The 14,357-nt window shown below is 43.2% G+C and overlaps 1 protein-coding gene across 1 annotated transcript in view; it reads right to left on the bottom strand.

Annotated features, from left to right (window-relative positions):
• XYLT1 (xylosyltransferase 1) overlaps positions 1-14,357 on the bottom strand; it is a 168,227-nt gene that overhangs the window by 43,449 nt on the left and 110,421 nt on the right. The window contains 2 exon segments of the mRNA XM_070955338.1: positions 3,516-3,718; positions 5,475-5,647. Of these exon segments, the coding sequence (XP_070811439.1) occupies positions 3,516-3,718; positions 5,475-5,647 (376 nt within the window).

The following is a 14,357-nucleotide window of genomic DNA, read 5'->3' as shown; positions in this document are numbered from 1 at the left end:
ACGGTTTGTTCACCTAGCCCAAATGGTGGGGACAATCTGAGGGCATGCAGCTCCAGTTGGAAAGGGATACAAATAAGAAGCAAAATAGGTGACTTACCGTACTTTTTGGAGTATAAAACACACTTCCCCCTCCCCAAAAGAGGGTGGAAATGTTGGCGCACACTGGATAGCTCAACAGACTAAAAGCCTGTTATTAACATTCAGCTGTCTGCAATTATTGCATGTTCGAATCTCCCCAGGCTCAAGGTTGACTCAGCCTTCCATCCTTTCTAAGGTAGGTGAAATGAGGACCCAGTTTGTGGGGGCAATAAGCTGACTTTGTATAAAATATACAAAAGTATGAAGGCTATTGCTTAATGCATTGTAAGCCGCCCTGAGTCTCCGGAGAAGGGCGGCATATAAATCTATTTTTTTTTAAAAAAATACAGCCATTTTTGGCCTTCTGAAACCCTGCCCCGCGCATCCCGTTTTTGCCAAAAATGGGCCTGTTTTCTGCAAAAAACAGGATGCGCAGAGGGTTTGGGAGGCCTGCAGAGTGCTCCTGGGGGCTGGGGAGGGCAAAAAACGGACGTGCAAAGGCCAAAAACTATTTTTTTTCCTTGTTTTCCTCTTAGAAATCTTGGTGCATCTTATACTCCAGTGCGTCTTAAAGTCCGAAAAATACGGTAAGTCTCTGCCAAGTTTAAGATACCTAGTAGGCTCCCTCAATCTGAGAGCTTTCCTAATTGTTATTGTTTGAACCTGGTTTCCATGCCATTCTCACCAAAACCCATCTTGAGAGGCTTACGTTTCTTCATTCAAGTTACTACCGTGTTTCCTCCAAAATAAGACTGGGTCTTATATTAATTTTTGCTCCAAAAAACGCATTAGGGTTTATTTTCCAGTTAGGTCTTACTTTTGGGAAAATACGGTACTAAATGCGTCCATCTGGCTGATGATCTGAACTGGGGCTTATTTTTGGGGTAGGGCTTATATTACGAGCATCCTGAAAAATCATACTAGGGCTTATTTTCTGGTTGAGTCTTATTTTAGGGGAAACAGGGTATGTTAAACTGCATTTAAATTTACATTCTCAGTCAAGGATAAGGCAACCTCCTTATACGTTGATCATTCAATACTAAATCATCAGCTGGTGCGACATCTGTCCAAACTGTACAACATTCACCTATTTCCAATGTAGTCCAGAAAAGCCAAGCCTTAATTGATTTCTAACAGCAAAGTTGGGCCAGACTTTCTCTCCAATGAAAGGAGGGTGTACACCAAGGGTGAAATGCTCCTGGTTCGATCCGGTAGCAATGACGGCGGGTGGTTCGGAGAACCGGTAGCAAAAATTCCTGTCCCCCCCAGCCCATGTCCAGCTGAGCCGCGCGATCATCAGAGGCTTTTTTTTTTAAAAGCATTTTTTTCTACAACCTCTTCGGCCGAAAAAATGCTTTTAAAAGTAAAAAAAAAAAAAAAGCCTCTGATGATTGCGCGGCTTAGCTGGGATCGTCAGAGGCTTTTAAAAGTAAAAAAAAAAAAAAGAAAAGTTGGCCACGCCCACCCAGTCACATTACCCCCCCCCAAGCCACGCCCACAGAAACGGTAGTAACAAATTTTACATTTTACCACTGCCATAGTGTTGCACCAAATGGTTGCTTTGCTTATTTTGGATGTTCTCCAAAGGACCTGTTGCACAGAGCTTGAAGATCCAATTTCCTCTTCCTCTGCACACCCTAGCCCTTCACGGGTCGTCCTTGACTTACAACCATTTTTTTAGTGACCGGGTTTCACACATAAGACCGTTGTAGCATCCCCACAGCCACTTGATCAAAATTGGAGAGCTTGGCAGCCAACTTGTATTTATAACAGTTGTTTTTTTTTAATTTGATTTATATGCCGCCCTTCTCCGGAGACTCAGGGCGGCTTACAATGCGCTAAGCAATAGCCTTCATACTTTTGTATATTTTATACAAAGTCAGCTTATTGCCCCCACAAACTGGGTCCTCAATTTACCTACCTTAGAAAGGATGGAAGGCTGAGTCGACCTTGAGCCTTGGCGAGATTCGAACCTGCAGTAATTGCAGGCAGCTGGTCTTAATAACAGGGTGCTTTAGACCACTGTACTACCAAGGCTCTTGTGGTGTATTAAGGTCTTGCGATCACCACTTACAGTATAACCTTCCTGGCTGGCTTCTGACAAAGCAAGGCCAATGGGGGAAGCCGGATTCACTTAATGACCAGGTGATTCATTTAACAACTGCAGCAATTCGCTTAACAACGGTGGCAAAAAGGAGCAAAACTCCCTGAACGGCTTCCCTTGCTGAACAACAGAAATTTGGGGCTCAGTGGAAGTCGTAAGCCAAGGACAACCTGTATAGCTAAAAATCTGTAGAGATTCTCAGTCATCCAAGTCATGGTTGTCCCAAACCATGACTTGGATGACTGAGAATCTCTACAGACTTTTAAGTATACAATTTGGGATGAACACCCTTGGAATGGTGTGGAATTAGGAATGGATTTCTGGAGGAAAAAATTGCAGATTACAGTAACCAGGAGCACTAACTCAGTTGAGCCTGAGGACGCACACAAACCTCCAAGTGCTTCAACGACCCTCTAAAAAGGATGCAAATTGCAATGCTTCCTACATGGGGCTCCCCTTGAGGAGCACCCGGAGGCTTCAACTGGCGCAGAGTGCGGCCGCGCGGGTGGTAATGGGAGTGACATGGCGTTCCCATGTAACACCTCTCCTGTGCGAGCTGCACTGGCTCCCGGTGGTCTTCCGGGTGCGCTTCAAGGTTCTGGTTACCACCTTTAAAGCGCTCCATGGCTTAGGACCTGGGTACTTGCGGGACCACCTACTACCACCAAGAGCCTCCCACTGGCCGGTACGCTCCCATAGAGAGGGGCTCCTCCGGGTGCCGTTGGCCAAACAATGTCGACTGGCGGCCCCCAGGGGGAGAGCCTTCTCTGTGGGGGCACCTACGATCTGGAACGAGCTCCCCCCAGAGATACGGAGGATCCCGGATCTGCGCACCTTCCGCCGCGCTTTAAAGACCTTATTATTTCACCAGGCGGGCCTGGCCTAATTTTCTCCCTCTTTCATAAAAGATTTTTAATTTTTAAATATCTTTTAGTATTTTATACATTCAATTTTAAGATTGGTTTTAAATAGTTCGGGGTTTTAAATTTGTCGGAGCCAAAATTATTTAATTTGATTTTATTCTACTTTTCAATTTTGTATGGATGTGTTTTATTGTTTGGCTGTGCACCGCCCTGAGTCCTTCGGGAGTCGGGCGGTATAGAAACCGAATAAAATAAATAAATAAATAAATAAATAAATAAATAAATAAATAAATAAATAACCAGCTGTCTGCAAGGAATATCAACCCTTCCATTCCCCACCATCCTGTCAGAGCTGAAGAAGCTTCTTGGATGAGAAGCGAAACGTCTTCGAAAGAAAAAAACCCAGAAAATCCAGTTGCCTCCTGAAAAAAAAAAAAAGCACCTGTATTGTTTGCAATCGGTCTTGTTACCTGATAGGATAATCCGCAGCACTGAGGTTAATGAAGAAATCCCACGGCCAGTCCTTCATCTCCAAGAGATCCTGCATGCTCTGGAGGTAGGTGGACAGAAGACTGGCTCCGCCCCAGATGGTAGCCATGCGCCAGGAGGTGACTCTCACATTCGGATACTGGCTTGCGAACTGGAGCACTTGCCGGTGTAAATAGTTGGAACGCTGGAAGGGGACAAAAAAAACCAACCACAAACGTTCAGTGAGAGGCAGTGACATCTACACGCACGTAGCCCTGGCAGGGGTGGGGCAGCTTCTAGATCAGGGTGGCCCACAGCTTTCTTGCTTCAATTTTTATTTTATTCGAAAGATTAGAAAGAGCCTCGGTGGCGCAGTGGTTAGAATTCAGTACTGCAGGCTACTTCTGCTGCCTGCAATTTAGCAGTTCAAATCTCACCCGGTTCAAGGTTGGACTCAGCCTTCCATCCTTCCACAGTGGGTAAAATGAGGACCCAAATTGTTGGGGGCAATAGGTTGACTCTGAAAACTGCTTAGAGAGGGCTGTAAAGCACTGTAAAGCGGTATATAAATCTAAGTGCTATTGCTGTTTTCCTTCCTTCCTTCCTTCCTTCCTTCCTTCCTTCCTTCCTTCCTTCCTTCCTTCCTCTCTTATTCCCTTTCTCATTCTCTTTCCTGGTGGCGCAGTGGTTAGAGTGCAGTACTGCAGGCTATTTTTGCTGCCTGCCGGCTGCCTGTAATTTGGCAGTTCGAATCTCACCCAGTTCAAGGTTGGACTCAGCCTTCCATCCTTCCACGGTGGGTAAAATGAGGACTCAAATTGTTGGGGGCAATAGGTTGACTCTGAAAACTGCTTAGAGAGGGCTGTAAAGCACTGTAAAGCGGTATATAAATCTAAGTGCTATTGCTGTTGCCCTTCCTTCCTTCCTTCCTTCCTTCCTTCCTTCCTTCCTTCCTTCCTTCCTTCCTTCCTTCCTTCCTCTCTTATTCCCTTTCTCATTCTCTTTCCTGGTGGCGCAGTGGTTAGAGTGCAGTACTGCAGGCTCCTTCTGCTGACTGCCGGCTGCCTGCAATTTAGCAGTTCGAATCTCACCCTGTTCAAGGTTGGACTCAGCCTTCCATCCTTCCGAGGTGGGTAAAAATGAGGACCCAAATTGTTGGGGGAAAATAGGCTGACTCTGTAAACCACTTAGAGAGGGCTGTAAAAGCTCTGTGAAGCGGTATATAAGTCTAAGTGCTCCTGCTCTTGCTATTAAAACCCAAAAGGAAAAATAAAAGTTAACAGAGACAAAACTAGACCAGAACATTTTACAAAAATGTGAATTAATAAGGACAAAAAACAAAAACACACACATACTGATTGAACACTGACAAATCTATTGTAACCATCATACAGGTAGTCCTCGATTTACAACAGTTCGTTTCGAGACCGTTCGAAGCTACGACAGTGCTGAAAAAAGGGACGTATGAACAAATGTCTTGCTTAATAACGTCAATTTTGGGCTCAGTTGTGGTCATAAGTTGAGGACTACCTATAGCTGTCCCCCTCCACCTCCTGCAAAGCAGGTCCAGAGTTGGTCCTCAGCTTTCTGAACTGGAGATGGGACAATGAGACAGCCAGAATAAAAAAAAGCTGAGTCGTGAAAGAGAATCAGAGCTTAAGCCACTCTCTGTCCCTAGATATCTTGGGAGCGTAGACAGGGGTGGGCTGCTGGGGGTTTGGGAAAATCTCTAGCTAAGATTCTGTGCAGTTCGGAGACCCCCCCCAAATCCCACTCCTGGCTGGCCCCGCTCACCCCACCCACCCCTCCCAGGAGTCCCCACATCAGTGGTGGGTTGCCCCCGGTTCGGACCGGTTCGTACGAACCGGTAGTAAAACCGGCAGGAGGCCCCTCCCACCGCCCCAGATGTCGTCATCGGCGATCTGCACGATCCCGTTGCGAACCGGTGCTAGGTTACCTACCTTGTCAACGTGGATGTAATAAAAATGATCCTGATGATAGATAGCCTTGAACATGCGCATCAGCTGGCGAGAAGCTCTGCCATGGACGACCAAGACAAATGCGATCCTGACTGGGTCAGCTGGCATGTATTCTATAGAGTCCTCATCCCACTGGAGATTGTTATTGGCTTTCCCTGTTTGGAAAGAAAACATCATCAGGGCACACAGCATATCTTAAGGGAGGAGCGTAATCTACGTTTCGGCAGTTGGATAAGAGATGGAAGTTGGCGACAGGAGTTAGAACTTCTAAAACTACAAGGTAAATGTGAAGGTTCCCCTTGCACATATGTGCTAGTTGTTCCCGGCTCTAGGGGATGGTGCTCATCTCCCTTTCAAAGCCGAAGAGCCAGCGCTGTCCGAAGACGTCTCTGTGGTCATGTGGCTGGCATGACTCAACGCCAAAGGCTCACGGAACGCTGTTCCCTTCCCACCAAAGGTGGTCCCTATTTTTCTACCTGCATTTTTTACCTGCTTTCGAACTACTAGGTTGGCAGAAGCTGGGACAAGTAACGGGAGCTCACCCCGTTACGTGGCCCTAGGGATTCGAACCGCTGAACTGCCGACCTTTCAAACGACAAGCTCAGCGTCTTAGGCCCTGAGCCACCGCATCCCTTTAAAAAAAAAACTACAAGAGAAAGATTAATTTTATTATAAGGGTTGATTACTGTAACTTATTAATTTTGATTAATTCTGATTAGTGTTAACAATTAATATGCATTAATATTATGAGGGAAAAACGCTGTTATTATGATATTACTATTATTATCAGATATCATAGTATATTAGATATTATTAGATGTAATATTATTATTAGAGAACACTATTATTATTACTATGGTGAATATTACTCAAAAGAATTGTAAGCAGACTGTCTATATGGATTTTTGAGCATGTTGCTCTTTCTATTTATATTAATTTAAAAAAAAAAGGGGGGGAAGAGGTAGAAGTTGGTAGAAGAAGTGAGGTGCACCTAAAGCCCACATTTGGAGAACCCAACTCCCAGATTTTTTTTTTTACCCAATATGACTAAGAATGGGAAGTCTCAATTGATGGAAGATGCTAGAGAACCAATTCCAATTTAATTATCTTCCACTTATATCAGGTGTGGTGAGCTTGGTGGGTTTTCTTGCAGACGACAGTTTATTACCAAACTAGGTAACACCATCAGTGCTAGAAGGGAATGGGATGTGAGGAGTGGAAAGGAGGAGGAGGAGGAAGCAGCAGGACGACAACTATGGGGTCCTTGGTGCTCGCTGAGGTTGACTGTTTTCTTGCAGACAGTTTATTACCTAGCTGGGTAACCTCATCAATGCTAGAAGGGAGTGGAATTTATGGAGAGGAGTGTCAGCGTCCCAGCACTGACATATATAAGGAGAGGAGAAGCTTGAACTTTTGCCTACTTAATTCCTTTGAAGATTCTGTCTCCTCGGAGATGGGAGGAGGGAGACAGTCCTGTGATCTGACGGAAAAGGGATGAGGAAAGTGGCTTGGAAGATAGCCAATGAGATGCAGAGAATTGGGGATCGGAAAGGGAGGGATTGGGGGGCAAAGGTCAGTACTGACCGCGAAGGAGCCAGGGACAGATCACTATGCTCAATAAAGAGAAAATTTCCTCAAAGATCGGCAGTTTGGAAATTTATTTATTTTGAGATAGCATCGAAACCTGACAAGGAGGAGGAGAAGGAGGAGGAGAAGGAGGAGGAGAAGGAGGAGGAGGAAGAGGAAGAGGAGCAGTGGAGGGTTGCTCGCGGTTCAGTCCGGTTCTTGCGAACCGGTGGTAATGGCGGTGGGAGGCTCCGCGCACCCACCCCGATGTCATCACTGATGATCTGTGCATGCGCGCACACTCCCGTTACGAACTGGCAATAAAGTTAAGTGAAACCCACCCCTGAGGAGGAGGACAATGATGATGACTGTGGAGTCTCTGGTGCTCTCTTGAGTTTGGTGGGTTTTCTTGCAGACGTTTCATTAACCAAGTAGGTAACATCATCAGTGCCAGTAGGACGTGGGGTTTGCTGACAATGTTATCTAGTTGGGTAGTGAAACATCTGCAAGAAAACCCACCAAACTCAAGAGAGCACCAAAGACTCCACAGTTCAGTCCTGATCTACAAACATTCTCTTCTACAGATATATGGAGTCTCAACTCCCAGAGGTCATGCTGACCAAGAATTCTGAAAAGTAACTCTAGGACCCTGGAATGGGAAAGACCAAGCTCAATTGACCTTCTCAGGGGAAAAAAAAATATTTAGCTTAGAAGGACTGTACAAGATTTATCTGCAGAGGTTTCTTGACCTTGGATGCTTAAGAAAAATTAAATTGCGTAGAAGTGGAAGAATGGAGCAGAATGAACACGGGAAACCTAAAGTCCGGTGAAATTCTGCAGAGGCGAAAGACAGTTCTAGAAACAGAAAATAGAAAAAGGAAACGGGGCTGGGTCGAAATGCTAGCTTTCTGAGAAGGTAAATTATAAAATATTTTATATTAATGTCTACCACATACATACATATATACATACATACATACATACATACATACATACATACATACATACATATTCTTGCAATTTAGTCCTGTTGAAATCATGGAGTTATAATTTTTTTTAAAGCAAACACTGACCTCAGCCTTTTCTAACAAATAATTTATGACTCTGTATCTTTATAATTTAAGATTATACATGGAAAATTCCTTTCCCTCGAGTAACTCCTGCAGTTTCAGCAATGGCATATGGTGAAGGGGAAAAATATGTAATGAAAATGCCAGAGAATCTTAACTTCTGAAAGAGAAATACCGTATATATATTTACTGTAATGAATATTAAGTCCTATCATGGACAGCCATTCCAATTCTTCCATAAAAATTCATATCCCTGATTATCCCAATGCTGTTTTATTTTAATTTTTTTAAAGAAACCCAACGATACAATGACCTAAACGGATTTTTTTTCTTCCTAGCATTAAGCAATTCTTTGCTGATTTACTGTAAATAAATCAAGATCCTCGTCTCAAATCTACCTATCCACTGACCAACAGGATGTAAAGCTTTATGTCGAATGTTGACTCATGAGCCGATTAACTATGCGTTGATGATGGGAAGAAGTTAAAAATAGGAGGAACAAAATCAAAGAAATTGCTGCTTCTCTCTCATAAATTATTCTTTTGGCTTTACATTTTTCCCCCTAATGCTTTTATACCAAACTCCCTAGAGGTTTACTCATACAGAGAGAATAAAAATGAAGGCTAATTTTTTCCCTCCTGCTCTTGTATAACATGTTCTGCTATCAATCCCAGCGGAGCTGTGATTTCAAATGATGGGCAAAATAATTGTCATTTTGTGTTTTTCTGACACAGAAGCAATACTTGTGCTCTATTTTCAGCTGTGCATATTTCTATCCCATATTCTCTTTAGATTTTCAAACACGATCCTGAAACCAAATTCCAACATTTGGACAGTGGTGAAATCCAATTATTTTTTACTACCGGTTCTGTGGGCGTGGGTTGGTGGGCGTGGTGTGACTTGGTGGGCGTGGTAGGGGAAGGATACTGCAAAATCTCCATTCCCTCCCCACTCCAGGGGAAGGATATTGCAAAATCTCCATTCCCTCCCCACTCTAGGGGAAGGATACTGCAAAATCCCCATTCCCACCCCACTCGGGGGCCAGCCAGAGGTGGTATTTGCCAGTTTTCCAAACTACTTAAAATTTCCGCTACCGGTTCTCCAGAACCTGTCAGAACCTGCTGGATTTCACCCTTTGGGCTACCGGAGAAGTTTTAGGAAAGGGCTTCCCATGGACAAATGAAAGTCCTATTATTTAATTATAGGCGGTCCTCGACCTACGACCACAATTGAGCCCCAAATTTCTGTTGCAAAGTCAGACATGTGTTACCTGAGCGTTGCCGCAGTCATGTAAGTGAATCACTGCAGTTCTTAAGTTAGTTAACCCCCTTGTTATGCGAATCTGGCTTTCCTATTGGCTTGTCAGAAGGATGCAAAAGGGAATCACGTGACCCCGGGACTCTGCAACCGTCATAAATACATGCCAGTTGCCAAGCCTCTGAATTTGGATCACGTGACTATAGGGATGCTGCAATGGTCATGTGAAAAATGGTTGTAAGTCCCTTTTTTTCAGTGCCATTGTAACTTTGACTGGTCACTAAATGAGCTGTCGTACGTCAAGAACTACCTGTATAAGCAGACCCATGTAAAAGGATGAGAAGATATTCAAGTAACTTTGAACGAAACAGAAAGCATGAAAATTATTGGGTAATTTCTGTTTGGCTAATGACTCGTTTTTTCCCCTAAAACTGAAGCACATTACGGACTTGAAGCAATCCATCACTGTTTACAGTTCCAATATTAGCTTATTATTCTTAGCAATCTGTTCCAAGGGAAACACTGGGGGGAAAAAATGACAGAATATAATATTTTCACATTAAAACAGGAAGGGGAGAAAATAGCTGCATATCATTCTGTCTGATTAAATAACTCTGAAGCACTCATAAGAGGCGAAAGGGGAATTACAGTATATATGCAATACAGATTTGTTTATCTTAAGTAGCAGCCTCCATACAACATCAATATTCCATAAGATGCTGTGAAGCTTGAGAATTCCAACTCCACCGTGTATTTCATCATCGAAAATACCAAACAAGTTGAAAACATTATATCTATCTATATCTATATCTATCTATATCTATCTATATCTATCTATCTATCTATCTATCTATCTATCTATCTATCTATCTATCTATCTATCTATCTATCTTTAAAAAAGATTCTGAAATCCAAGGACTTTTGTTGTACCATGCTCTACTGCGTGCTAATTATTTATTTATTTATTTATTTATTTAATTTATTTTGTCAGATTTATATGCCGCCCTTCTCCCGTAGGACTCAGGGCGGCTCACAACAATAAAACAACCCGACAATAAATAAAAATTAAATAATATTAAAAGCCAATTAAAATCCCCAATCCCCAAGTTAAAATCCACGGCAGATCAGGGAAGTTGCTGAAAGACCCATGTCTTTAGGTCTGCGCGGAAGGTGAGGAGGTCACCTTCACACACAAATCACACAAAACCCACTAAATTATACACATTAAGATTTGTTCTGGGTGCAAGATTTCACCAAGACGTTTGACAACCAAAAACATTAGAGGAAATTTTGAGTAGTTTGGAGAACCGGCAAATACCACCTCTGGCTGGCCCCAGAGTAGGGTGGGAATGGAGGTTTCGCAGTATCCTTCCCCCAGGAGTGGGGAGGGAATGTGGATTTTGCAGTATCCTTCCCCTGCCACGCCCACCAAGCCACACCATACCTACCAAGCCATGCCCACAGAATCGGGAGTAAACAAATTTGGATTTCACCACTGCCCTGGATGACTGAGAATCTCCCAGAGACTGAATTGTCACTGAAATAAGTCAGCAAAAAAGCTTTGATAAGATAATGGGAAGAGATTTAATCAGCCTTAAAATATCCCAGCGTTATCAATGGCTGCAATTAGTTTACATCCACTAGCTCACCAATTCCCTACTCAAAACTTCTTCTTTTCATCTTCCTGATCTTCACCAATGCCCAGATCAATTCTGTCTTTATTCCCATCCAACATCGTAAGATTTCAGCGGACGGCAGCTGTCATGACCGGGATGGACTCCACATGTACAAAATAAAATGCATTTGCAAGCAAGAGGCAAGGACAGATCTTTTCAAAATGCTCGTTGGGTTAATTTAAGCTTGATGCAATTGACCGAAATAAATCAATCTACTTGAATGCAACAAGGGCTATCGATGTGACCTCTGTATTCCTACCCCCCTCCAAACAGGATGGAGAACTAACAATATAATCGCACAAGGTTGGTGAAAATCAGCAGGGAAAATGATGGATTTAAGTAGGGTTTAATTTATTAGCACGTAGAAGCCTGAGAAGGCAGCCTGAATGTCTTTAAGACTTGCCCCAGCCTGCAAATTTACAGATGTGCCACGATTAAGTCTGTTCCAACTCTGCATTGCAATTTTTCCTTCCTCGATGAAAGGTTTCTTTTCTTTTCTTTTTTTTTGAAAAAGTTTTATTTTAGATTAAAAATAAAATAAAAAAAAGAAAAAAAGAAAACACAATAACATAAAAATATCATCCTTACAAACGATTATAGACAGCATCTCAATCGGTTAAAATCATTTCGTGCTTACAATTCTCCAAATCTCCTCATATAACAGTTATTCTTTACTTAAACTAAAAATACATATTTAAACATTTCATATATGCTATCTCATCTCCATACTTTTTTATCAAACCATTGATAAAATATCTCCCATATCAAATAGTATTGTTTATCTTCCTGTTCTCTTATTTCAAATGTCAATCTACTCATTTCAGCACAGTCCAACATTTTCATAATAATTTCTTCATCGGTAATTATCTTCTTCCTTTCCAGCAAAAACTGGAAAGAGGTTTCTGTTCTTCTACCAATCCTCAGGGTGTTAAGAATGGCAAAGGAAGGAAAAGCAATCATCCCTGGAATCTTCAGGAAGATCACACGAGAACCGACTATTTAATGCGCAAAATGCACAGGTACAGTATAGGTGGTACCTTGCTCAATAGTAGTAACTGTGAGAGGGATTTTGGAGTCCTAGTGGACAACCATTTAAATATGAGCCAGCCATGCCCAGCAGCTGCCAAAATAGCCAACACAGTTCTAGGCTGCATCAACAAAGGGATAGAATCAAGATCATGTGAAGTGTTAAGACCACTTTATAATGCCTTGGTAAGGCCACATTTGGAATCCTGCATTCAATTTTGGTCGCTAAGATGTAAAAAAGATGTGGAGACTCTAGAAAAAGTGCAGAGAAGAGCAACAAAGAGGATTAGGGGACTGGAGGCTAAAATATATGAAGAACCGTTGCAGGAGCGGGGTATGTCTAGTTTAACGAAAAGAAGGACTAGGGGAGACATGATAGCATCTTCCAATATCTCAGGGGCTCCCACAAAGAAGAGGGAGTCAAGCTATTCTCCAAAGCCCCTGAGGGTAGGACTAGAAGCAATGGGTGGAAACTAATCAAGGAGAGGAGCAACTTAGAACTAAGGAGAAAATTCCTGTCAGTGAGAACAATTAATCAGTGGAACAACTTGCCTCCAGAAGTTGTAAATGCTCCAACACTGGAGGTTTTTAAGAAGAGGTTGGACAACCATTTGTCTGAAGTGGTGTAGGGTTTCCTGCCTAAGCAGGGGGTTGGACTAGAAGACCTCCAAGGTCCCTTCCAACTCTGTGATTCTATTCTATTCTATAACAAAGGCGGACATTCATATGCAACTGTAGTACAAACAAGTCATTAACTGCCATGCATCATCCTTGAGGAAATAGCCAACTTTTTCTCATCTTCTGAAAATAATATTTTGAGTCAGTTTTTTTTTCATCCATGCCCAACCGAGCCAGCTAACCAAAAGCTCTTGAGATCTCTCCATCCTCAAAGGACACAGACGATGCTCAGAACCTCTTAATCAGCCACGTAGTTTAAAAACAGGGTAGAAGGATCCTGGGAATGAGCATCTTTTGTGTCTCTATGTGGAAACGACCTTGAGGAACCAGGGGAAGAGATGCTGCCTAAGAAATATTCAGATAAGAGAGAGAGGAGCCCTCAGTGGCTTAAAGGATCAGAGGAAGAAATGTTAGGGTGGGCTTGCCCCAATTGACTGGGTGATTAAAAGTGGCGGAGAAACAGTGCAACGTTACAATGAAGTAGCTAGTTCATCTGATGTTAGGCAGAAAAGATCAGGTCTAGGGGTGGACTGCTGGGGGTTCGCAGGGGTTCGAGAGAACCTCGAGCTAAGATTCTGTGCAGTTCGGAGAATGCGCAAATCCGACTCCTGACTGGCCCCACCCACCCCACCCCGTCCCTCCCTGGAATACTCACGTGGCCCGTTTTCAATGCAGGGCACACGGAGGTTCAGGGAGGGTGAAAAACAGGCCTACTGGAAGTTTGGGAAGGGTGGAAACGGGCCCATTTCCAGCCTCCAGAGGGCCTCCAGAGCTTGGGAAGGCCGTTTTTTGCCCTCCCGGAGACTCAAGAAAAGCCTCCAGAGCTCGGGGAGGGCAAAAATGCCTATCCCGTCGTGGTGGAGAAGGCCGACTAGGCCACGCCCACCATGGCCACGCCCACCCAACAACCAGGCAGAGAACCCCTTGCTAAAATTTTTGAAGCCCACCCCTGATCAGGTCCACACCTGAGGATCCAATTACCTGGCTTTTTACTCAAATTACCTGATCTGGTTGGGTTTTTTAGTTAACTGTGGGATTTTAAATTGGACTTTTAATGCTATTTAGTGATATTGTTTTTATTGTTATTTTATACTTGTGAGCCGCCCCGAGTCCTTTGTGAGAAGGGCGGCATATAAATTTTAATAAAATAAATAAAATTAATTAATTAATTAAACAGATTTATTCAGGAATTTTCTCAACTAATGGTTAACACCTGCTAGGAATTAGAGAAGGGTCCACGGGATTCAAGGGAAGTTGGAGATTGCTTATGGCTATGTAGAGATTTTAGGCTGATGCCTCTTTTAACTCTGACTCCATCTTCTGCCATTTCTTCCCCTCCATCTAGTCATCTTACCTGTCTGCTTTACCTGGGAGAGTTGACATCATCTTTGAAAGTCTGAAGGTTGCAAACTTCCTGATACCACTTTTAAGTGCCTGATCAATCAGGGCAGGTCTTTAGTTTCTTTCTCTGACCGTTAAGCCACTGGGGGCTCCTCCTTCTCTTAACTGGTTGTTTCCTAGGCAACATCTCTTCCCCTTGTCCCTCAAGGTCATTCTCACATACCATTACATCCTCTTCTAGGAGTTGGAGA

Source organism: Pituophis catenifer, unplaced genomic scaffold, assembly GCF_029215685.1.
Source record: "Pituophis catenifer annectens isolate HBS135680 unplaced genomic scaffold, rPitCat1.0.hap2 SCAF_16, whole genome shotgun sequence".
Taxonomy (NCBI): domain Eukaryota; kingdom Metazoa; phylum Chordata; class Lepidosauria; order Squamata; family Colubridae; genus Pituophis; species Pituophis catenifer.
The sequence above is the reverse complement of the archived record's forward strand: the minus strand, read 5'-3'. Positions and strand labels throughout refer to the sequence as shown.